This window comes from Rhamphochromis longiceps, linkage group LG19 (genome assembly GCF_057381845.1).
Source record: "Rhamphochromis longiceps isolate RC_006_pf linkage group LG19, R_longiceps_female_GT1.1, whole genome shotgun sequence".
In the NCBI taxonomy this organism is placed as follows: domain Eukaryota; kingdom Metazoa; phylum Chordata; class Actinopteri; order Cichliformes; family Cichlidae; genus Rhamphochromis; species Rhamphochromis longiceps.
This window is the reverse complement of record NC_140575.1, coordinates 3,405,662-3,431,403: the sequence shown is the minus strand read 5'-3', so window position 1 is coordinate 3,431,403 and position 25,742 is coordinate 3,405,662. Positions and strand designations below refer to the sequence as shown.

Sequence of the window (25,742 nt, the reverse complement as noted above, 5' to 3'; positions counted from 1 at the left end):
GGGCAGACTGACAGAAGCGAGGCTGCCATATTGCGCCATCAGCCCCTCTGGCCAACACCACTAGGCGGTAGGTGAAGTGTCTTGCCCAAGGACACAACGACCAGGACAGAGAGCCCGGTGACCTTCCAGTTACAGATGCGCTTCTCAACCCCCCTGAGCCACGGTCGCCCCAACATCACCAACATCAAGACGTCACAAGCAAAGAAAGACCACGCCATGGTGCATGTTTAAACAAGGAGAGTTTACTGGTCAAAATTATTTATTAAAGAAATTAACAACATTTTTGTCACCCCAAAAAATACACGTTTAAAGCAACACAACGGTGGCCCAATATCAGACAGAATTCCACTCTGTAGAGTGGGCAATCATTACTCAGCAGTTGGTTTTATTTTGTGGATTCAAGCTGCCCTTCATATTTTTGGCCACCAGATGTCACCAGAGAGGACTTGTGTTGAAAAGCTTGGAGTAATGAACCGTTTTTCAATACAAGCTTCAATGTTTCAGAAAGCTTCATTCATCACTACGGGGACCTGATATGTCTAATATGCTGCTGAGAATATAGCCCAGAAGAAGCGTATAGTGTAGGTTTTATTTTGGAAAGAGCCATTTCTCTGTAATAAACTCTCTTTTCCAAAGATGAGTGATTTCTCGATCAGATAGAGTTATTGTTTTTATAACTTTTTTGTTTCAGCAACATTAAATTTAAAAACTGTACGTTTGAGTTAAAATATATATTTATAATTTTAATAAATGACAAATTAAAAAAGCATGAACATTTTTTTTTTGTATCGAAAAAATATCAAACCGTGACACCAAAGTATCGACCCGAACCGTGAATTTTGTGTATCGTTGCACCCCTAGAAAGGAGCCCTTCCCGACCCAGCAGCAACAGGTGATGCCACAGCAAAAGGCCTCTAAGTGGACAACCAAGTTAGATTAAGCAGATAAAACATCCACAAATTCTGTGCAATGGCAACAACATACATACCATCAGCGTCCGGCTGATCCTCCTAATATGTATGCAGTCGTCGCATAAAATGTGTGCATGTGAGCCACATACATAAAATGTGATTAGCTAAAACAGTGGTGTTCACTGTTTTAGTGAACACCACTGTTCACTAAAACAGTGGTGTTTTATCCATATCCATATCCATCCATAGTTCATGGATATTTATGTAGGGGTCTCCAAGGAGTCTCATACCAAAGTGAGACACTTACCTGTCTCACTTTGGTATGAATTTCAAAATCCTACGTCACCTCATTCTCCTGCTTTCGCATTCACAGACTTGGGTGTCCATGCTGCCTGCCTGCTCACCTGGCAGGCTTAACTTTCTAGTAAAGATTTAAAGTGTTTTAGAGCTATAAATGTTTGTTTAATTAGATGTTAGAGCTTCAGGTAATTAAGGTTGAAGGAGTATTTTTCACTTCACTTTTTTAAATGGTACTTATGGTAACTTACGTTCAGTTTGTTATTTTATTATGATTATGGTTTGGTTGGTATAGGCTTTTATTTTGTTGGTGTAGGTGTGTCTCCACACCTACAGGAAATTGAGCTGCCAGCATTTAAGATGAGCACTCACCACTGCTGTTCACCAAGTGTTCTGTTAACCACAGTTAGTGCTGGCTGTCACAGCTTTTGCGTAAAAAGAGATTGTTATAGAAAGAAACTCACTTTGTGTTTTTTCTCTGCAGCCGCTCAGCCGACTTCCACGCTACATCCCAGACAATACTCACCTTTTCTGCTGTCGCTGGCTTATGCTTGGCAGCTCTGATCTGCTCACCTCACCTGCCTGACCTCCAGCCGCCATCATTGCATTCCACGGATTCCCACGCTCTCAGAACCCAGCCGCCTCACCCGGACCTCCCACCTTCCCTGTTGCTTTGATTATAGTTCCTCTGGATTGTATGGACTCAGCCACTAAATCCACTCTCCTCTATTTGCAGTGTATTGAGACTCCCGGTTGCATTCCCTGAAGCCCGTGCCTTTCCTTCATGCCCCTGAGCTTTAGCCTTTCTACCGAATTATTTCAGTCTAATTATGTTTGTTTCTAATCATAGCTTCACGTCAAACTCACAGACTTAGGAAATCTTTGTTCATAGTTCATGGTCTAGTTGTCTTGGTAATGCAACTGTGTTTTGTTTCTAGTTATTGCTTTACATTACCCTTACAGACGTAATAATTCTCAGTTCATAGTTCACGTCTAATTGTCCTTGCAGTTTCATGGTTTGTGCAATAAAGTTGTGTTAATCCTGCTAACCTGTGCCTCCGTGTGAGTTCAGCTACTGCCGTGACATTCTGACTTGTAGTTTGAAATTTAGAATTACAGGAAAAATATCCCAAAATTTGTAGATTTGATATTTACATAAATATACTGAGAGTTTCAAATGTGTAATTCAAATTTTATTTGTATGTGTTTTATTTACTTTACTACTTACAACCACAACTCTGTGATAATGACCTCTCATTAGTGCCACCAGTGCTCAGCTGCGCTCTCTCAAGTCACAGATTCACACATTCTGCTTTTCAACTCACAACGTCACTGTGAGGGACATCAGTACATCACACTGTAAATCCCACTACAGTCTTCCTCAGTACTTTCATGTTCATTTACCTATGAGTATACTATATAAAGAAGCTGGTCATATATAAGCTGGTCTGGTATTTCTGTTTGTTATAGGGCAATTAGAGCCTTATTTGCTAACTTTGTTCTACTCTTTTTGACTTGCAACATTAATACAATATGAAAAGCTCTGAGAAAAGAAACATGGAAGCTCATAAGGTGCTAATAACTGATAATTCCACTAGCAAGAAAACTTCACTAGCAAACTGCAGATAAGAGTGCCCTCGAGTACCATCAAGGGAAACATTGCACAACTACCTCGGCTCAGACTAACAACTGCTGCATCTATAACAGAAGAGGATTTTCCCCTTCTTCCTCTTACACCATCTGAATCCCCAACAGTCAAATGGAGAAAGGTTGAGGAGACACCAACAACATTTTTGAGTTTATCTGTGCTGACATTAAAACCATGAAGGAGAGAGTCGACCACTTTGACACACCACTTGCAAAATATCAGGAAACCAGCGAGTCACATGCAAAATGGCTCTCTCACCTGGAAAGTTTTTATGGCTGAGAGGAAAAGGACAGAGAGGACATAAGGACAGAAGTCATTCAAACAGATCAAGCTGTTCTGCCAGAGGCCAAAGATGAGCTGCGTTGTGGATACTCTGCATTGCCTAGGCCCAAAAAGGACGAACCAGGGTGCAGTCGGGCTCTGAGTTATTTCTTAGCAGTTGTTTTCATTCTTAAAAATACTTTTAATGGAAAAATCCTGATCTCTGAATGTGGCAGAGTTGGTCATTATTTTCTATTAGTGCTTGATATTGCAAATTGTTGTAAATGTTTATGGCTTCAGTTCCTAACCTGAAAATAATGGTTTCATTGACAGGTTAGGGGAGCGAGTGCTTCACTGGTTAACTAAATTTCCCAATTCTCACATTGTTTTTGGTGGGGACTTTAATCTTGTAAATAATTGTCTTGACAGGTGGTCTTTTAGAAATTCTGATTCTTAGAGTCTATATCTAAAACTGTTTATGAGCAGATTTAATTTAAGAGACACACACACCCAGATCGGAAGAAATTCACTATCAAACTAGTCAGTAAACATCTGAGTAATGTAGCTGCAGACACCGTCATCACTGAGTGATCACGAAACTATTTGTATCCTTATTCCTCTTGCTGCTTCTTCATGTTGCCCTAAATCTGCTTTTTGGAAACTTAGCATCTGTGTGTGTGTGTGTGTGTGTGTGTGTGTGTGTGTGTGTGTGTGTGTGTGTGTGTGTGTGTGTGTGTTTGAACCAATGACTGTATAAAAATCTTTTATACACTCATTGGTTTGAACACAGCAAAATCTCCAGTGTTAAATTAACACTAGAGAGTGTCTATATGGGTCCACACCTCTGAGTGTTAATCAGTTTTGAAGATTCTGAGCAGTGCTGATTTTCTAATACTGGAATATTTCTAACATTTTGAGTTATTTTCCAGTGTTAGAAAATCAGCACTGCTCAGTGTTAGCCATTGTTAATCTTCAAAACTGACTAGGTTACTTTTAAACATATAACACTGTCAAAAGTGTTAATTTAACACTCAACAGTGTTGTATTTAACGCTCAGAGGTGTGGACCCATATAGACACTCTCCAGTGTTAATTTAACACTGGAGATTTTGCTGTGAACATTGAAAATATGATCCAGCAGTATTGGAACAAAAAATTAAAATAAATACAAAATTGTTAAATTCCTGAGAAAGTATTGTGGCCAAAAATAGAAAACTGGTGGAACATAATGTAATAAACAAAATTTCAGTCAAAGATCAATCAACAGTGTGTTTATGTTTGCATGTGTGTAGTCCGCCTGACTGACTCACTGACTGTGAGTTTAGCTGAGCCGACGACAGTCTTTGTACACAAGCGTTTTACAGCTTAAATGGAAATATGGAGAAAGGCGATATTTCGATTTATCTAATGTTGGTTTTAACTTAGGAACAGAACACAGGGTTTCCAGGTGATAAAGTAAAAGGCGTTTTCTCTGCTATTAAACAGCTTGGCTTCGTTTTTCAACCGAATGCAACAAGAAGGTTAACTAAATCTTCCCAGTGTAATTTATAACTCCTCATTCAAACCACTTAAAACATATTTGCGTGTCATAATTTTTCTGTTTCCTACTTTCGGAAGCATAAGATTGTTTCTCAGCCCCCCTCTGGAAATAAATTGGTTAGTTATTCTGATGTGCAATAATGTCAGTCGCAAAGTCGGATTCGGAGGACTGTCTGCTTCGTCAGTTCTGAAAAAAAAAAAACTGTTGTGCATAACTGATGCAGTACTTACTAAAATGACTGAATAATGACATTTTCTTTGTAATTTCAAACTGCTTAAAACTATGTTTGCTAAAACTCGAGCAAACATAAAAAAATAAACGCCGACCTGCGCTTCACCACGTCAGAGCGTTGAGCAATGCAAATGATCAAAGTCCACACGGGAAGCCTCTTTCGAAAAATCTGTCCTCCCATGTCACGCAGTGTGAGCCGTGATGCAGCGGTGTTGTGGAAAAATCACCAGCCATCTGTGGCTCTGGTCTACTCTGTTGTTTTTGACACTATGTTTTGCACCTGTGATGTTACACCCGCAGTGTTTGGATTTTAAACCGCCCTTCCGACCGCAGAAGGAGCTGGAATTTTGTATAATGTACAAGGAATTTGGCTGCTGTGATTATCAGAAGGACCAGGAGCTGATGTCTAAATACTACCAGATTATGGATAATTTTGACTACAGTGGATATACCAGCTGTGCCGGGTTCATCTTTGACTTGCTCTGCCAGGTAGGAACACATGGACAAAGGTCGGTTGGCTGAGTCCAGGACCTACCATTACACTGGCCAAACAAAACAACTGCTGTGAAATAAGCAACAGAAGCAAAACAACAAAGCAGTCTTTAGTTAAAAAATGTCATGACGACTTTGAAAGCTGTACACTGATATACAGTAAAGGCTATGAAAGATTTGTCTGGCGCTTTATTTATGTTCTGTCATTACTGGTAAAGCAGTCTATAGGAAATAGATGGAATTATGCTCCTCATCATCTACAGGCATATCTCAATACAATAACCTGCAGTAATCTTGCTTTGCAAGTATGTATTAATGAAGTACATTATTATTCATTCTTAACATTAATATTCGTTTACCATCATCTATTCAATTATCTGAATACAAGGTGGTTAAAGTGCACAGGGAGAACCCTAGTTCTATGCAGAATTTAGCACACCTGACCATGACATATCATTTTATATATACGGATCAATATGGGTCAAGACTAAAGTTATATATCTCTTCTATATATCTCCTTTAGTCATAAGGGCTGAATGAACTTTCTTAACATTAAGAAATATTGCTGCTGTCACCATTTTAGGTTTTTAAGCTCAACAGTATTTTCTGTTATGGCCCACAACTTTACTGGTTTAGTTCACTGACATCACTAATAATATTTCACAAGAGAGGCTTTTATATAAGACTTTGCACAGCAGGAAACAATGGGCAAAGAGAGTTACAGACTTTTTTTCTTTGTAATGGAAGAACGAGTAGGTAAAGGGATGACAGTTCCCTGAGAGTACTGGACTAAGATTTATATAAAGGATACATAATGTCAAATGAATGCAAAGCCTCTACATTTGACAGATGTTAAACTGCAGCAATAAGCAGTTTATTTAAAATCATGCTTGTCCTATGTACGCTGTATTTGTAACTTGTTCATATTGTAATCCATGTAACAAAAACAACTAATGCAGGTTTAAAGACCACTTTACATGCTATCAGTGGCACTAACTGTTCCTTCTTGTTGCATGTCTCTTCTTTTCCTCCTTTTTTGTCTCTCCTCCATCTGTCTGATCTCAGGAGTGTTCTCCCTATGCAGCTCACCTCTTTGATGCTGAGGATCCAAGCACCCCGGTCAGGACCATCCCAGGCCTCTGCTCTGAATACTGCTTTCAGTTTTGGAATAAGTGTTCTTTCACCATTCCTTTCTTGTCTGGTGACCCATATATAGCAAACTTCAGAGAAAATCAGACCAGTCTCTGCCATTACCTGGAGATACAAGACAAGGACTACTGTTATCCATATCTGCTTAACAACCAGCAACTCACCCAGAACCTGGGTGGCATTCAGGTGAACTCAGATGGCTGTCTGCAGCTGTGCCTGGAAGAAGTGGCCAATGGTCTCCAGAATCCATTAGCCATGGTGCATGCCAATGATGGCACACATAGATTCTTTGTGGCAGAACAGGTCGGCCTGGTGTGGACCTATCTTCCAGATCGGTCCAAGCTGGAGAGACCATTTTTGAACATTACCCAGGCAGTGCTAACATCATCGTGGGAAGGTGATGAGAGAGGCTTTCTCGGACTTGCCTTTCACCCCAAATACAAGTACAATGGGAAGCTGTATGTGTATTACTCAGTGGAGGTGGGTTTTGATGAGAGAATCAGAATCAGTGAGTTCCACGTATCAGCCAATGACATGAATGAGGTGGACCACACCTCTGAGCGGTAGGTATGAACTGTTGTACTTGGTTAGCAAAAAGCACTACCTTTTTCTAAAACCTGAACTGTTTTGCAGTTTTATACTTTTTGTCATATTGACCATTATCAGAGAGAAACAAACGGTTTGCATCAATTCTTTTGTGTTTTTTTTGTGTAAATTTGTTTTAACACCCGATCTATTCCTTATTTCTTGTATCAACATGTTCCTTTAGAGTTATTCTGGAGATTGATGAACCGGCATCCAACCATAATGGAGGGCAGCTGCTATTTGCAGATGATGGGTACTTGTATATTTTCACAGGTGATGGTGGAATGGCAGGAGACCCATTTGGGAAATATGGGAATGCTCAAAACAAGTAAGGAGCTCATAATTAGACATCCAAAAATGAAAAATGTAAAACATTTATTCATTAAAATGTAAAAAAGCTCATTTGAATGTATAATCTTGTATGTTTCTTGACATTTTAGATGAAAAAATCTGCCATTAAAGGCATGTTGTTATGACATTATAACCTTCATTACAATCTGGTGAAAATTATGTTCAGTTCGTGTTCAGTAAGAAATTGCAAAAACAGTAAAAATTTTCAATTTTTTATTACAATGTTTTAAAGATAAATATGACAACTATACAAAAAATATACAGTTTGAATTGTTGTGTGTCTGTTAAAGAGGAGAGAGGATGAAAGTACTGATGGTATTGCTGTTTAAAAACTGTGGAAACACTGACAATCAATATGTAGTGAAAGATCAACATTTTTTACGTTGTAGGTCAGCTCTCTTGGGTAAAGTGCTTCGAATTGATGTGGATGACAACCAGAGAGGTCCATTGTACAGAATTCCTCCAGATAACCCGTTTATACATGAACAGGGAGCACGCCCGGAGGTTTATGCTTACGGTGTTCGCAATATGTGGAGGTGTTCGGTGGACCGGGGTGATCCATGGACCAAAAACGGCAAAGGGCGTATCTTCTGTGGGGATGTAGGCCAGAACAAGTTCGAGGAAATCGATATAATCGAGAAAGGTCGAAATTATGGCTGGAGAGCTAAAGAAGGCTTCTCTTGCTACGATAAGAAACTATGTGCCAACAGTTCATTAGGTAGGTATGCCACATCAATGCACTATTGTGTATGTTAAAGATTTGTCTGTGTAATTTATCCATTGCTTTAAAAATAGCACAATCAGTCTATACTTGTCTCAGACTAGTCACCATTTTGCACTCAGAAGTGCGTTAATTCTTCTGGTGAAATCAACTTTCTGGTTTTTCTTACATGGAAGACTGAACATGCATCAAATTAGTCTGTGGCAGTTAAACAATGCTCAGTTGGTGTGAAGGGACAAAAAGTGGACCAAGGAAATATTCTCCACACCATTATACCACTGCCACCAGCCTACCATCCAAAATCATCACTTCAGGCAACTTTTTTCCATTCTTTTATTTTGGTTAGTCCATGTTATGTGGGAAAATCAGAATTTGGTCAACAGTTTCTGAAATAGTCCAACTGCCTTGTCAATAACTATGCCATATCCAAAGTAATTGCTTCTTAATTCTGATACTTGATTTGAATTTCAGCAGCTGCCATGATTGGCTGATTAGAACTTTGCATTAACAAGCAGTTTAATAAGTGTACCTGATAAATCAGATGCTGAGTATATTTTGCAGTTTTTGTATGAACAAAAACATCATACAATTACTGAATAGTTTACATAAATGTCTTGTTCAATAGAGACACTATTACTCTCTCACTGTCGCCATTACATGATTCATTGTCACTGATTCCCCCCACATTTCTTCTTCTGAATCAGGTCCTACATTTTTCCAAATTAATGGCAGAGTTTATATTCAGAATCACTCTTAATTAGCAACGCAATAAATATTTGCTTAAAAATTCAGAATTACATTTAGCTTATCAGTCAAATATGGATGACAAATCATTTGTTGGTACTTGACTGAACCCAACCCAATGTTGAACTAAGATGTATCTATAATGGCACATCCTGTTCTGATGCTCTGATAATGGAGATTCATACTAATGCAGCTAATGACCCTTTTTCATTTTTTTCACAGATGATGTCCTGCCTGTTTATGCATATCCTCATAGGATGGGCAAGTCAGTCACTGGTGGTTATGTGTATCGAGGTTGTGAATACCCCAACCTGAATGGCATTTATATATTTGGAGACTTCATGAGTGGGTAGGATTCACTTGAAAGATGTTATTTTATTGTTTAGAACATTTATTTTTATTTTGATAACAGTAGTGAAATACCAATCATTTGTGAAATTAAAGGAGTGTTATGTCTGCCCCCCAAAATCTAAATAACTGTTGTTTCTGTCAAAAAATTTAAAATAACTGCTGTGTTTGATGCAACTTCATTCACATCCTAGGATTTCAGAAATGGCTAATTGAAAAATTCATTTTTTACAAACCCTCCATGTTCCTCGCCAAATAAAATGAAGGACCTTCTCTTCTTCAGGTCACCATTATTTCAGTATTGGTTCATCTATCAAAATCAATATTGATTCAGCTATCAAGACTAATCCTGGTTGGATTAGTCTTGATAGCTGAATTCTAGGTAGACCAGAACCACTCCACAAGTCTTACTCAAAGATGCTAATCTTAACCTTTTGTGTAGACTTTCAGAGTGTCCACCTAATTTAGGAAATAAAAAATACTTTTATATTGTAATTGGATGGCAGCTATGTGGCTGAATAGAGGGGCCGGGTTGAGTCCCTGCTTCTCTAGGCCATGTGTGGAAGTGTTGTTGGGAAAGATACTAACCAACTGAGCAAGCACTTGGTGACAGTGGGAAGGAAAAACTCCATTTTAACAGGAAGAAACCTCCAGCAGAACCAGGGTCAAGGAGGAGCAGCTATCTGCTGCAACTGGAGGGGGCTGATGGGAAGAAGACAGGATAAAGCACAAGCTGTGGAAGAGAGACAGGCATTCATAACAACTAATGATTAAATGCAGAGTGGTGTACAAATACATAGTGAGTGAAGGTCTCTCCAGCGATCCTCAGGATTTTCTATACAGGCGCTGTGGAGAGCATCCTCACACAGAACATCCTGGTTTGGGAACAGCTGTGTTAAAGACTGAAAAGCTCTTCAGAGAGTGATCCGTACAGCAGAACGCTGCTGCAGGATTGCTCCATAAGTGACTGAGACAGGACTCTCTTCTACATACTCTAAACCATAGGTGTCAAACTCTGGCCCGCGCAGCCTAGTTACATTTGGCCCACGAAGCCATACCAAATGACTATCAGAGCTGGCCTACTGGTATTATACAGCTAATATATATATTGTTTAGTATTAAGCTTTGCTTGTTCCAGTTTTTCAGCAAAACGTGTTTGAGTCCATAAGAAAAGATTCATTCTTATATCTGGAGGAATAAATATATTTCAATAAATATTAACGTTAGCCCGCGACTTTGTTCCAGTTTTGAATTTTGGCCCACTGTGTATTTCAGTTTGACACCCCTGCTCTAAACCCACCGGCACAAAGTACATTTCAAATTCCTTTAATTTTAAATATGTTCATATTGTCTATTTTGTAAAATGTTCAGATTGTCTATTCTTATTTAATTCACTTAATGTACAGAATTCACCTGCTTGCTGCTTACATGCTACTACTGCACATTCACCTAATGTAGATCATATATAATGTTCTTCCTCTCTCCCCCCCTTTGCACAAGTCGAGGAGCGTGTCAGGCTACATTTAATTGTGTTATACTTGTATAACTATGCATGTGACGAATAAAGAACCTTGAACCTTGAACCTTGAAAAGGTGAGTGAAGGAAAAATACTTCACTCACCATGGGTGCATCATCCTAGCAGCCTAAACTAGAGCCTAAAAAAGGTCACCTAACTATATGCTTTATCAAAAAGGAAGGTCTTGAGCATAATATTAAAAGTAGAAAAGTTGCCTGTCTCCCCAATCCAAACTGGGAGCTGGTTCCAGAGAAGACGAGCCTTAAAGCTGAAGGCTTTGCCTCCCATTCTACTTTTAAATAGTCTAAGACAGCGGTGTCCAAGTCCAGGCCTCTCTCTTTCTAGTCCCTGTAACAACCATATCTTTTCACTATCAGAGGTCAATATCAGGTCTTCTGTATCTTTCATTTCTTATCCAAAACTCCAATGTGCAATGTACCAAATGTACTATAGTTATTTGAAGGAATTCACAAGTACTCTAAAAATGCAGAAGTAACTGGTACTAAGGGGTGTGAAATTAAAAACACAAAAAACACACAAAGTGCCTACACATTAGAAATCATAGATTTTATTTATGTTCCAGGCGTTTGATGAGCCTGCAGGAGGACAAAACAACAGGAAACTGGAAATACAACGAGATATGTATGGGGATGGGGCTAACCTGTGCCTTTCCTGGACTTATCAACAACTATCACCAGTACATTATCTCCTTTGCTGAGGATGAATCTGGTAACGAATCATCTCACAATCTCACAGTTTTTCCTGTAGTGTTTTTAGCTGGTTTAAGCAGTTGAAATGAATGTTTTGTGTAATATTCTTTAAATATGTTATTCATTTCAGGTGAGCTTTACTTCATGTCCACTGCAATACCAAGTGCTACATCACCTTCAGGAGTCGTTTATAAAGTCATCGATCCCTCAAGGTGAGTGATAGAATTACTCATTATTTTCAGTTTGTTTTAAATGAAATTAATATGAATTTAGGCAAACTCACCTGAATCAATGACAGGTTGTTTAGAGGGAGAAACATCTTTGTAGAGAAAGTATAACCACACTGTTCCACTTACCATTATTTTTGTTTAGTTCCTTTTGTCAGGTACAGAGAAACATCTGTACATAGATATAGATTCAGTGAGATTCAGTCACTGAAGCGTTCCTGGCTACTTGACAGCCCACATGTGCATGCTATTAATCAAGACCTGTGATCAAGATTCCAAAATATTTCCAGTCATTTGTATCAGGGGATGGAAAGGTAGAAAATACAGTGAGAACATTTTCAGTAATCTCAATAATGCATCTTCCTGCAGTCAATCTGAGGGATTGCTGAAGTGCACTTTAGTTTTTTTATTTGGTGTTACTCTTCTTACAGATGTGGAGATAGACAGGGACTTTTCTCTGTTTCTTATATAAACCGTTTCAGTGCCTCATCTTTAGCTGCAGGTCTCAACTTCTGTCAGTTCAGTTGTAAATTGGTATTTTTGTCACGGACTTATAGAATAAATGTAGGTAAAAATGCACTCATAGAAATCCATGTCCGAAAATCCACTCTTGAAGTCTTATTTTCATTTGCAAATAGTTATATTGATTTTGTGCTCATGTTTTTTATTGTTTGTTTGTTGGGGAAAGAGTTGAGATCTGTGGGGTTGTGAAGTATAGGAATTCTCTTCTTAGCTGTGTTTTGTAGTTGCAGGTAGTAAAGAACATTTCTGTTGTCTAATCAGAAAGTTTGAAAAAGATTAGAGGCTAACATGAGTGTATTAACTTGAAGATTTGATGGAGATGTGTGATTCCTTTCTACTCCCATTTCTAATGTGAAGAGTTGCTCTGTTAATCTTGAAAGTCTGGATTGTGCCAAACTGGAGAGAGACTACAGGGAGACTACAATTGTAATCTGTCAAAGTGGAGGAGATCAACGGGTTTGTGTTAATAGAGGCAGTAATAAAGACGAGGTCTGGAAGTTCGACGTGATTACAATGTATTTGTTCTAATTCTCTTCTTGAGTTGTGGGCTTCACAATATATTGTATCTGATTAGCTAGACAGTCAAAATTAGGTGCCTCAAGATGCCCATTACATGTTTTTCTGGTGAGTGGAGAGATTTTAGCTTTTTTTTTCCCTGGTTGAACCTTATGATGTTGCAGTCTAACAAATGACACAGTTTAGGTGTAAATTGGAATGTAATCACTGAGAAAGATTAATTAATTTGGGAGATTAATTCAGGTTATTAATGTCAGGTTATTAATTAATAACAGAAGTCAGTAAATAGATGGAAGAGTAGTTTTTAGTAATTGTTGCTGTTCATATGGGGAGGAAATTTCACGACTGCCTTAAAGCAGACCCCTCTAAAAACACAGCAGTCAGTGCAATGGCGGTCTCCACAGACGACAATGATTCCTTGGTATGGTCAATTTCCAAAAGGACAATAAATGTTAAATGTTAAAGGACGGCAAAGAGAAGCAATAAAAGGAACCTAACTCCTCCTTTATCACCGTGTCTGATCTTGACTGTTAAAAACAGACTGTCAGCGGATAAATAAGAATAAACAGAGAATCTATCAATAAACAGTTATTTGTCATTGTGTTTTAGACGTGCACCACCAAGACAGTGCCACTACAACCCTCTTCCAGTGAGAGTAAAAAGCAATCTCATCAAGTTTGTTCCTCAAGAAAGTGAGTTCACATACACATTCTCTTCACACAAACTGAAATGATAAACCAGCTATCTCAGTTTTTATAATATCATTTGGTCTATATTGTTTCATGATCTTCCATTAGCCCTGGTTGGCATTGACCTGCCGAATGAAAACTTTCAGCCACAATCCACTGAATCCTATCAATGGCACCAAGAGCTAAGTGATCATCGAGGTGAAATAGGAGCAGGCGTGATTACTCCTGTACCAGCCACAGGTACTTCCAAAACAACCAAAAATTCAAGGCGTAAAGGCCGGCATAGGAAGAATAAATCCAAATTGGAACGTGCACCTCACATCCAGACGGGAGCAGTGAGACTGGTTGGGGATTCCAGGAGTGACCGTGGACGTGTAGAAATCTACATTAATGGGGAATGGGGTACCGTGTGTGATGACCTGTGGACCCTTGTCAATGCTAGAGTGGTTTGCCGGCAGCTCGGTTTCCAACATGCTCTGAAAGCAGCTAAGAACTCTGAGTTTGGTGAGGGAAAGGATTTGCGGATTCTTCTTGATGATGTTAAGTGTGTAGGCACTGAATCCAGCCTTTTAGATTGCAGACATGCTGGTGTGGGGACACATAACTGTGCCCACTATGAAGATGCTGGTGTGATCTGTGGCAACTCATCATATGTTGCAGAAGTCTAAAAGTTTAACTAATACTAGTTGTCGAGAGCAATTACGAAAGAGTTAATGTCCTGTTTAAAAAAACATAAAAAAAATCACAACACAACACAGACAGCTATTCTATTTCCCACAGCAACAAGAAATGAACAGTAATCTAAAACTGCAGTTGTGTTATATGTTGTACATTACAACGAACGTGATAACTACTTAAGAGTATTTTAAATAAAGCTCACAAGCAAATGCATACATTTCAATAACCTATGGCAGGATAGCGTGTATACTGAGACAAACTAAGAGTTATAAATTAATAAAATAATAAAGGCAGTCGTTTTTCTCAAAATAATGGATCTTACTTATAGTACATTAAGATATAGTATAACAATTTAATTACACACAAGCTTTTTCCTTCAGTACTTTTCATTGATAAGTGAATACTTTGAATTTTATTATTGGGTTATAAAAGTTTGACTTTACAGTGTAATATTAAAACGTTGACTGTATATTTCGTGTCTCAATTTTTTGTGGGAAGAAAAAACAATGAGTCCCTGCTTAATGTAATATAAAGGTGAACTGGATAAAAGCCTTAGAGCAAAGAGGCATACCTGAAACCTTTTACATGTGAAATCTGATGCAATATTTGAAGATGATTATCTCAAAGACTATCAAAGATAAAAGCTTGACATTATCACTTGTCTTTACATAAATTACCTCGCTTTAGCTTTTCTTCCATTCTGGAACTCCACAAAGTCTCATGAAAAGACATTTAATGTGTTTTTATATTTAACGTATTTGAGCTCCAGAAGTCTTGCGTAAGCAGACACATTCTACATCTGCTTATTTTGTGCAGAATATTGTGATAACGTTACTTTACAGCAGCAGATGCCCACATTAAACTGTGACTATTATGAAGATAATATTGATACGTGTATGCAGTTGCATGAGCTGGAGATGGAGACTTTCTTTTTTGAGGTCTTTAATCTTGCCAAATTTCATAACAGAGATGACCACTCGGTGAAAATGATGATTCTGCAGATCCAACATCACATATGAAACTCAAGACACTGACTTTGTGTTTTTAATTGTGGCTGAATGCATGTGTCACAAGTCAAAGTGTTTTACCTTTTAATATGTGGTTATTTATTGAAGGGATGGTTTATTTAAAGCTTTCAGCACCGTACTGAGGAGACATAAGTAATTCCAAACTTGCACGTTGTTGTATTCACATTCATTATGCTCATTCTAAAATAACACGTGCTGGTTATTAAAATACTGAAATTGTGTGTTTTTTGGAGAATATTAAAGAACCTGCTTGCAATATTCTGTTTCACAGATGACATTTATATATAGTTATATAGTTAGTTATAGATTTAAATGTAAATGTAATATAAATTAAAAAAATGCAAAAAATAGTTAAGAACTTATAAAAGGGGCGCAGGGGTCAGCAAACCACACCGCCTCTGTTTAAGCATTCATTAAGGCTTTTTATAAATGCTTTTATATTTTCAAAACAAAAAGGTTTGAAAAGTACTTTTCAGATATGATGCTGATATGTTGCACATTTCTCCAGCAGATGGCAGAATAATACTACTATTTTAAAAGCACAAGAGAACCTGAAAAAATATTCGGTCTGCATACCTGTTCATCTTAATCAACAAGAACTGCTTTTCTTGGATGTGTGTGTGTTTGTGTTTTCTAATTCTTAATTGTAGCAGTTCAGAAAAGCTGGTGAAAACCCCTTTTGTCATAGCTGTTCTTCAAATAAAAAAAATCAAATCATAGTCCTACTCTGTATCTATATTTGTTCTATAATTATAGCTACAATATCATAGCTATACCATATAGCTACCATATCATGTCTATATACCTATATTATTGCTAATATGTATATTGTAATATATCTATATCATGCTAAAGCACTTCTGGATGGATCCAAACTGCATTTTGTTGCCTTGTACTTGTGACATGTGCAATGACAATAAAGTTAAATTCTATTCTATTCTATTCTATTAATATCATAAATATAATATATAAAAACTACTAAATGAAAATGTGTGTGTATTTGTTGTAGGGTAATTGTGATGGACCTGTAAACATTTTACCACAGATATTACAGTATTGGACAAATAATTTAGAGACTTTCACCCTGGACATTTATATTTTAGGAATTTAAAAAGGTCTTTTTTTTTCTTTTTTTAATTGACATTTTGGAATCACTATACAATACCACCAACTTCAGCAATTTGTCACTACATATATTTTTCTTTTTTTTCTATATTTAAACAACTAAAATATCCATACAAAAAGAATGAAAGAAGAAGAAGAAAGAAAAGAAAAGAAAAAGAAGCAAAACAGGAAACAATAAATAAATAAAAGTTACATAAGGAAAAAGAAAAAAAATAATTTAAAAAAATGTAGGGAGTGTGTTTTTGTTTCCATTAATGTAACTAATATTTCCTGTAGTCTTCTAGTAGTTAACAAAGTCAGAATCTAAAGCAAAAGCAAAATCTGGCCTGTGTTTTTTTATGTAGTCCATCCATTTCCTCCATCGTGATACAAACAGGTCCCTCTTGTAGTTCACATCTGCTGTCATTTTCTCCATTCTGGGAATGTCCATTGTGATGTCCATCCACATGTTCATAGTTGGGCTCTCTGAAGAAATCCATTTTTTGTGATGGCTTTTTTGCCTGCAGCCAGTAAAATATTAAACAAGTATTTATTGTTATTTGTCCATCCTTCTGGCATAAGTCCAAAAAATAGAGTTTTGCTTTCCAAAGGTAAATATCTTCCAAATGTTTCTTGTATTGCTGCATGTGTTCCCTTCCAGTAAGTTTTAATAACATGACAGTCCCAGAAAATATGATAGTGATTTGCATTTGTATTTCCACAATTTCTTGAATAAAGTTGAATAATTTTAATATAAATGTTAAAAATGAGAAAAATACAAGCAGTGATGTCCAAAAGAAGAGGAATCTATGCATTATTATTATTATTATGCAGAAAAAGTAGAATTGGGCTGAGAGATCTATCACTTTATCACCTGTTCAGATTGTAAATCATGTTTTTAAAAAGTAACTAAGTAACTAAGTAATTAATTACTTTTGAAAATAAGTAATCAGTAAAGTAACAGGATTACTTTTTGGGGGACGTAATCAGTAATTAGTTACTGATTACTTTTTTCAAGTAACTTGACCAACACTGGTCACGAGCTGTGGGTAGTGACCGAAAGAACGAGATCGTGAATACAAGCGGCAGAAATGAGCTTCCTGCGAAGGGTGGCTGGCCTCTCCCTTATAGTGATAGGGTGAGGAGTTTGGCCATCTGGGAGGGGCACAGAGTACAGCCAGTTGAGGTGGGTTGGGCATCTGACAAGGATGCCTCTTGGGCGCCTCCTGGGTGAGGTGTTCTGGGCATGTCCCACCGGGAGGAGGCCCCCAGGGCAGACATACCAAAGGCTGGAGAGATTATATCTCTCAGCTGGCCTGGGACCACCTCAGTGTTCCCCCGGACAAGCTGGAGGTGGTGGCCAGGGAGAGGGAGATGGGCTTCTCTGCTTGAGCTGCTGCCCCTTACGGCCCCAGATAAGCGGAAGAAGATGGATGGATGATTTTAATGAGTAATATTAAAATTATATTTAATTATTTTTAAATTAATGTGTTTCCTGGTTCATTATTTTAATTTGTTGTGGGACGAGACAGTAGGGTGATATTCACAGGTAGGCAGGCAGCGCTCTGTAGCAGAGCAGGAGTTGGAACAGGTTGTATCCAGGGTGTGATGGGTCTGTAGTGATGTTTGCCTACTTGTTTCCTGACTCTGGATTTGTGAAAAAAAATGCAGACCTCACTGTCTGTTGTAGTCTGTTCTTGTCAGATTTTGCGGCTGAGCCAAACCAGACAGTGATGGATAAGCAGAGAACAGACTGGATTACAGTGTAGAATTGGATCAACAGCTCCTGAGGCAGGTTGAACTTCCTGAGTTCTCCTGTTCTTTTTTGATGATAGTGTCTATATTGAGTGACCATTAAAACCTTAGAACCTGACAGAAGCAGTGCTGTTGAGTAAGGTACGGGGCGGTAATGGAGAGGGACTTCTTCTGGAGTGCACTTTGATCCCTACAGTTTTGAGCACATTCAGCTCTAGGTTGTTCTGACTGCACTATATGAAATATTATTAATGCCTATTAATACCTGTACAGCAGCTTTTTGTATGAGACAGATTTGTAAAAGAGGCCTTGCTCTCAGTAAGTTTCTTGATTTCTTTGTAATCTCTGCTCATTCTGTATTCTGCTCAGTTTGCATGCTGCCTTTACGAGTTCTTTCTCCTTTTTAATTGATGGCGATCCGGTGAATATACTCAGCTGCTTGCCTTTGTTGCTTGCCACATTGCTTTGTAAATTTTTTCAGTGTTAGGTTATTTTAGCTGGTGCTACTAATTCCTCTGTCTGCATAAAGCAGTGTTGGACACACTGTGGTACCCTCGTCAGCATCAGCTGAACAGTACTGTGCTGCAGAAAGCAGTGTGTTGGTACAAACAGGGTGAGAAAAAGGCAATTAACAATGGAAGAGAGACGGACCATCATAACTCTTATAAATGTAGGTCTGTCCTACAGAGAGACTGCAAAGAAAGTCAAGGTGTCAGTGAGTCCAGTTTCCTTCTGCACTATGAAACAAACTGTGACAGGAAGAGTCTGACAGACCCAGAGACACGACTGAATCAGGTCATGTGATGGCGGCTCACAGGACAACAGCTTCAAGCAGCTTAACAGTGCTCGTAGTAAGAAAGTCTGTTTCAGCTGTGAAGAGAAGACTTCAAGCTGCAGGTTTGACAGGATGAGTTGCAGCGAGAAAGCCAGGCAAGACAAAGAGGCTTGTCTGTACCATGAAACACCAACACTGGACTGCTGAAGACTGGAAGAAGGTATTATGGACCGATGGATCAAATGTGAAATCTTCAGTTCATCACACAGGATCTTTGTCGTCGAGTAGGTGAAAGGATGGATCCACAGTGTGTGTCATCACCTGTCAAACATGGAGGAGGAAGTGTGATGGTCTGGGGCCTTAGTCAATGGAGCGCAGCTGGGCACAGCCCGAAAAAGGGACATGGGCCCATCTTCCTACAGGCCCACCACCTGCAGGAGGCGCTGCAGAGGCCGGGTGCATTGTGAGCCAGGTGGCGGCCAGGAGCAGAGGTCCTGGATGGGAGAAGGCAGCTGGAGATCGACAGACGGATTGGTGCTGTGGCCGCAGTGATGCGGATGCTGTACCGGTCCGTCGTGGTGAAGAGAGAGCTGATTGTAAAAGTGAAGCTCTCAATTTACCGGTCAATCTACACCCCTACCCTCACCTATGGCCACGAGCTGTGGGTAGTGACCGAAAGAACGAGATTGTGGTTACAAGCGTCAGAAATGAGCTTCCCCCGAAGGGTGGCTGGCCTCTCCCTTAGAGATAGGGTGAGGAGTTTGGCCATCTGGGAGGGGCACAGAGTAGAGCTCCTTCACATCGAAAGAAGCCAGTTGAGGTGGTTTGCACATCTGACAAGGATGCCTCCTGGGCCCCGAGGCAGACCCAGGACACGCTGAAGAGATTATATCTCTCCACTTGTCTGGGACCACCTCGGTGTTCCCCTGGACAAGCTGTAGGTGGTGGCCAGGGAGAGGGAGATGGGCTTCTCTGCTTGAGCTGCTGCCCCTTACGGCCCCAGATAAGTGGAAGAAGATGGATGGATGATTCTAATAAAGACATTTCATCAAAAGTCTGGGTAGAAATGGATAATTGAAAAATCTAAATTGCCCATAGGTGTGAATGCGAAGTGTGTGAGTGCGAATGGTTGTCTGTCCCTGTGTGTTAGCCCTGCGACAGACTGGTGACCTGTCCAGGGTGTACCCCGCCTCCCCCGTGACCCTGAAAAGGATAAGCGGATGCGAATGGATGGATGGGCTGAATATTTAAATATAATGGAACATGCCTTGATAAGAGTAAATTTAAATGAAAATGTAAAGAAGTGGCCTCATGATTGTGGGTACAATGGTGCTGAAAATACTGGAGAAAAGAAAGAAGAAAAAAAAACAGGATTCTCATAGTGCTCCCAGCACTTATGTGAGCATGGGGTCAATGTAGATGAATGCTGGTGTAAACTATTCCTTTATTGGGCAGATAGGACAATTTATTCACCCACTTACTTTCCCCTACAGGCTGAGAACGGTGCTCCAAATCTGGATCAGAATACTTTGTTAATCCCAGCGGAAATTATGTCAATTCAAAATGGTTCGTTTTTTTTTCCCAGAGCACTGCTGATTTCCACATTGCAGACTTTTCACATAAGCCTTGAGTTCTAAAGAGGCTCCTCAAAGGTATCTTATTTTGGCTACATTGATCAGTGCTCTCCTCCTGACCATGCAGGTTGACAGTCCTTCAATTAATCTTTCAGTTTTGCAATGAAAAACGGTGCATTCCTACTGCGAAAACAACCTTTTTAGTGACATCATGATCACTGCTCTAACTGCTTGGATGGCTAATTTGTTAGTCAGTAATGCTAGCTAATGATGGGCACATGTAAATTGTCCATACCCACTGCTTGTGTTTATAGCAGCAACCTTGCTGTTAAGTGAGTCAGTATGTGACACTTCTCTGAGGTCATCATTTAACTTCACTGAAGGACTTGGCGTGGGATAAAGCTGCTGCTTGTATTCAGATGTGGGGGGGTGGTTGATAGCACACCTGTTTGTTTATTTAGGCTATGACTCATTTTCCTCTGTGTTGTACCATTACACTTGACCATCTTGCTCTAATTTGTGGTGCTTTTTTTAAAGATACACTATGGAATACCAATCTAGTCATCTCTGATCTTCAGCTTGTTTTTTGTTCATTTATAAATGGCTTTACTAAATATGGCAACAAGCAAGCCAAATGCATTGGTACCTCACTTATAAATCTGCACACTTATTCTTCTTTGTTATTACTATGTTATTATACTGTGTTGTGTTGTTTGTGTTGCGTTGTGATGTGTCGTATCGGGTCGTGTTGTGTTATATGTAGTGCCAACGAAGGACAGTTTTCCAATTTCATTATACCATTGTACTATGTATGACTGTGCAATGACAATAAAGAGTTATCTTATCTTAAGATACAGTATTGTATGAAAGATTTTTTTTTCAGCTACGCACTTTTCCTATCCAGGAATAGAGTACTATCATATATCATATATAGTAATATGGTAGGGATAGTATACACAAAAAATAAGAACTAGGCATTTTTGTAACACATTTCTAGTATCACTCACCACAAAGCACTTGTGAACCACAGTTCACATAATTAACAACTATAATGAATGAATTAATAACTATAATTCACTTTTTGTAATTTGTAAACCTGCACAGGCACAAGAAGAACAAGCAAACCCCTCACAGAGAGGACTCTGGGTTTGAAGCAGGAAGCTTCTTGCTGTGAACTGTGGTGACCTCTGCAGCACCATACCATCTGTTAGTTGTTCTTTTCATTGTATTTACATCAGCTTGTGTATTTGTTTGTTCCAATTTATTAGTAGAGTAGCTTATTACATAGCGAGTTCCTGGACTTTGATGGATGTTTTTATCCAGACGCACTCTGAAACTAGAGCTCAAAATATAGTTCAGAAACAGATATGAAATACCTAAGCTAAGAAATTAAGTGACACCATATACAGGAAGAACTGTTTAAGTGGATATATTGTTGTGTGTTAGTAATGTTATAATGTTGTAAAAAAAAAAACCCACAAAGTCTTTCCCAACACACTCATCGTTTTCTGAATTGCTTTTAAAATTTGAATGTTCAGCTCCTTAATAACTAATTACAAGTCTGGTGTTGTACCTGTGAGAGTATTGCAATTAAACCAAAAAAATGCTTTAAACACTGGATAGCATTAACTAAAGCTTTTAGAACCTTGAACCTTGAAGAACCTTTTATAGATTTAAATATATATATATATGTTTGTTATTATGATTGATATGACAGTCATTGCTGTCTTGAACAGTGACTGAAAAAGCATGGCAAATATTTCTTATTGACTTTACCTGCTACCACAAGACGTACACTACCAGTCCAAAGTTTGGACATATCTTCTCATTTAATGGTTTTTCTTTACTTTCGTGACTATTTACATTGTAGATTCTCACTGGCATCCAAACTATGAAAGAACACATGTGGAATTATGTTGTAAACAAAAAAGTGTGAATTATCTCAAAACGTTTTATATTTCAGATTCTTCAAAATAACCACCCCTTTGCTTTGATTATTGCTTTGCACACTCTCGGCATTCTCTCGATGAGCTTCATGAGGTCGTCACCTGAAATGGTTTTCTGAGTCTGGTGACTCAGATGAATTTATCTTCAGCAGCAGAGGTGACTCTTGGTCTTCCCTTCGTGGGGCGGTCGTCATTCATGGTAGCGCTTGATGGTTTGTTGCAACTGCACTTGCGGACACACATAAAAAATTTGAGCCATTTTCCAAACTGACTGACCTTCAGTTCTTAGAGTAATGATGGACTGTTGTTTCTCTTTACTTAGCTGATTGGTTCTTACTTAATATGAATTCTAACAACAATAATAATGCGTACTTCCCCATGGGGAAATTACTCTCTCTGCATTTGACCCATTCACTCAGCGAAGCAGTGGTCAGCCACTAAGCAGGCGCCCAGGGAGCAGTGTGTAGGGACAGTACCTTGCTCAGGGGTACCTCAGGGTAGCCGTTCAGTAGATTCGAACCCCCAACCTTCCGATCATGGGGTGACCATTCTACCTACTGCGCTATCCAGTTGTCAAATATGGCTGTCATCTGTGTACCAACCTGACTTCTGCACAACACAACTGATGGTCCCAACCCCATTAAAAGAGCAAGAAATTCCACAAATGAACTCTGACAGGCTCACCTGTGAAGGGAAACCATCTCAGGTGACGACATCATGAAGCTCACTGAGAGAAGGCTGAGGGTTTGCAACGCTGTCAACAAAGCAAAGGGCGGCTGCTTACAGGAATCTGAAATATAAGACATTATTATCCATTTTTCTTTGCCACATAATTCCTTATATCTTGTGTCATATATTTAATGTCCTCAGTGTGTACCTACAATGTAGAAAGTAGTAAAAATAAGGAAAAAACATAAAATAAGAAGTCTGTCCAAACTTTTGACCTGTGGTGTATACAGTAATGGACATTTTTAATGAAGCCTAGTTCATTGTGATTTGATAATCTATTTACCTTTAGAATAAAACCTGAAGCTAATTTATAAAGAATATCTGATAATTCGTTTTTATCCATTTAATGATAGTAAAAGTCGAGTATCTCAGAAAGCACTTTCTTTCTGTTTCTTCTGGCCAGGAACGCTGCTACTCTCAAGGCTTCCAGCATGAACTTTCCTATTTCCCAGTCTATCAACCTACACCTGCAGCTGATTCACTTGTTCTTACATACAAAGACTGTGATTTGCAGTGTTCTTAAGACTGCCTTAGTTACCACTGAAAGCACTTACAATCCACGTATCAGTATTTCAATTGTAATCTCCTTACTTGGTGGTTTTGTAGGACTTTTTGAACAATTCCAGTCCTTCAGATTCCGAGTTGGTTTAAATAAAAAACACTTGTAGAGAACTGATAAGTGTGCTTTTGAATCCGCGGTGGCTTTTGCCACACTCATAATCACTGACACAAGGCAAAAGGAAGCCATGCCGTTAACTCTGGCTGTGAACCCTGGCACAGCAATCTCACACACAGCTGTGTTGGACCCAGTTCTGTTGTTTATGTACCCATTCACATATGCATGCTTTGGAGTTTTATTTGAAGATCCCTAAGCATCACAGCTGTGTTCCCTGAACCAGACCACCTGCAACAATTAAAGATGCCTCTGCAGCTTGCTGGCTCAGCAGGGCTCTGATCAACACTACATTATAGAGAGAAGTTGTTTTGCAAGTGGTTGTAAAAGGGGATCTGGTTTCAGCCCCCTGCCATGTTTCTCCACATTGTTCCCACTCTCATCACGAGGAGTAAACAGTGGAATGAAATGCAGTAAACTGGTGTTTTTCTTCATGTACTTCAAAACCAGAAGCATTCTTCGTCAAACATTACTTCACTTTAATTGTTTTAAGTTAATTCATGGGATAGCAAAAGGTGTCTATGGCTACTAAAAACTAATGTCTGGTGACCTCATACAACAAATAATAAGGAATGTTCAAACTGAACAACAAAAGGTCTGCAGTTTTTGGAAAAGCTGGGTTAGGTTTTTTATGTTGCACTTATGTATGTATGTATGTATATATATGTATATATTGTACTATTCTTAGTTAGTGTATTGTCTGTCTTGTCTTAATGTTGGTTTAAAATGGAGCACTGTAACAAAAAATAATTTCCCCCAGGGATCAATAAAGTATTCTGATTCTGATTCTGATTCTGAAATCACAGTGTACCTCATTCACACAAGTTGTTTTTTCCCATGCTCTACCTAAGTGCTTTCTAACATTAATGGATTGCATTTATATAGCGCTTTTCAAGGCACCCAAAGTGCTTTACAATTCCACTATTTATTCACTCTCACATTTACACACTGGTGGAGGCAGCTACAGTTGTAGCTACAGCTGCCCTGCGGCAGAAGTGAGGCTGCCATATCGCGCCATCGGCCCCTCTGGCCAACACCAGTAGGCGGTAGGTGAAGTCTTGCCCAAGGACACAACGACCAGGACAGAGAGCCCAGGGAACAAACCGGCAACCTTCCGGTTACAGATGCACTTCCCAACCCCCTGAGCCACGGTCGCCCATTCTCACACTCTGATGGATGTATCGAAGAGCAGCCAGGTATCGAACCACAAACTGTGAGATTACAGACGAGTGCTATCCCTAACTCCTTAGCTCTGTAAAACCACAAAATAAATGGGCATGTAACACGATGAGTAACTGAAAATGGTCTTAACACTTTTTATCTCTCATGGAGGACTCAAAGCACTTTATACAACATGCCTGATTCACACAACCTGTTTCTTCTATGCTTAAGTGTTTTCTATCTACCAATCACACACCATTGTGGTCTGATAAATGCATCAGAAAGTAACTTTGGGTTGCCCAGCCTGCAGACCGGAGCAGCCAGCGATCAAACCACCAACCTTGTGAGCTGTGGATGCACTGCTCTAATCACTGAGCTACAGGCATCCCAAGTGCTCTTGGGGACCCCACACACCACACAATGTTTGTGTTCACAATGTGAGTTTGCTTTATTTACATTGTCAAGATCCCTCAGGCTGATTCTTTCCAGTCCTCTATGTCTAGTCAGCTTGCCGTCATTTCACCAACTCCACACACCTCGAGGTCCTGGCACACTACTGAAATAAGGGATGGGCATGACAACAACCACCAGCCACGTTAAGCAAACTCCCCTGGAACTGTCCCCTTAACTCACTGCGCAATCCACCCTGCAGCCAAGCCACTCACCACACCCCGCCACATACACCCATCACCCATCTTAGGCCAGGGAACCATCCAGCCCAGCCTATGTATCTGGCTAATGTATATAACTGGAAAGTCAGTTGGAGTCTTATTCGATCTTAAATATGATCAACCTATCTCTAATAATCGGCTATGCAGGCCTTCAAGCTGGCTGTAGTTAAACATTTACTCAAAAAGCATC

At 39.2% G+C, this 25,742-nt stretch overlaps 1 protein-coding gene and 1 long non-coding RNA gene across 2 annotated transcripts in view; both read left to right on the top strand.

Annotated features, from left to right (window-relative positions):
• The window catches only part of LOC146646030 (uncharacterized), a 136,739-nt gene that overhangs the window by 70,213 nt on the left and 40,784 nt on the right, over nt 1–25,742 (top strand). The gene's annotated exons all lie outside the window — the stretch shown is intronic.
• hhipl1 (HHIP-like 1) lies at nt 5,019–16,013 on the top strand. Its single transcript, XM_085392077.1, has 9 exons — nt 5,019–5,376; nt 6,445–7,091; nt 7,298–7,441; nt 7,854–8,182; nt 9,152–9,278; nt 11,378–11,523; nt 11,635–11,716; nt 13,379–13,461; nt 13,567–16,013. Exons 1-9 carry the CDS (start codon nt 5,089–5,091, stop codon nt 14,124–14,126), a joined length of 2,406 nt encoding a protein of 801 aa, XP_085248203.1. The 5' UTR covers nt 5,019–5,088; the 3' UTR covers nt 14,127–16,013.

What these genes read in the sequence shown, in the direction of transcription:
- hhipl1 (XM_085392077.1), top strand. Translation starts at nt 5,089, where the DNA reads ATGCAGCGGTGTTGTGGAAAAATCACCAGCCATCTGTGGCTCTGGTCT. An exon ending in TATGGGAATGCTCAAAACAA is followed by an intron (nt 7,442 to 7,853) that starts GTAAGGAGCTCA and finishes TTTACGTTGTAG; the next exon opens with GTCAGCTCTCTTGGGTAAAG. An exon ending in TTTGGAGACTTCATGAGTGG is followed by an intron (nt 9,279 to 11,377) that starts GTAGGATTCACT and finishes TTTATGTTCCAG; the next exon opens with GCGTTTGATGAGCCTGCAGG.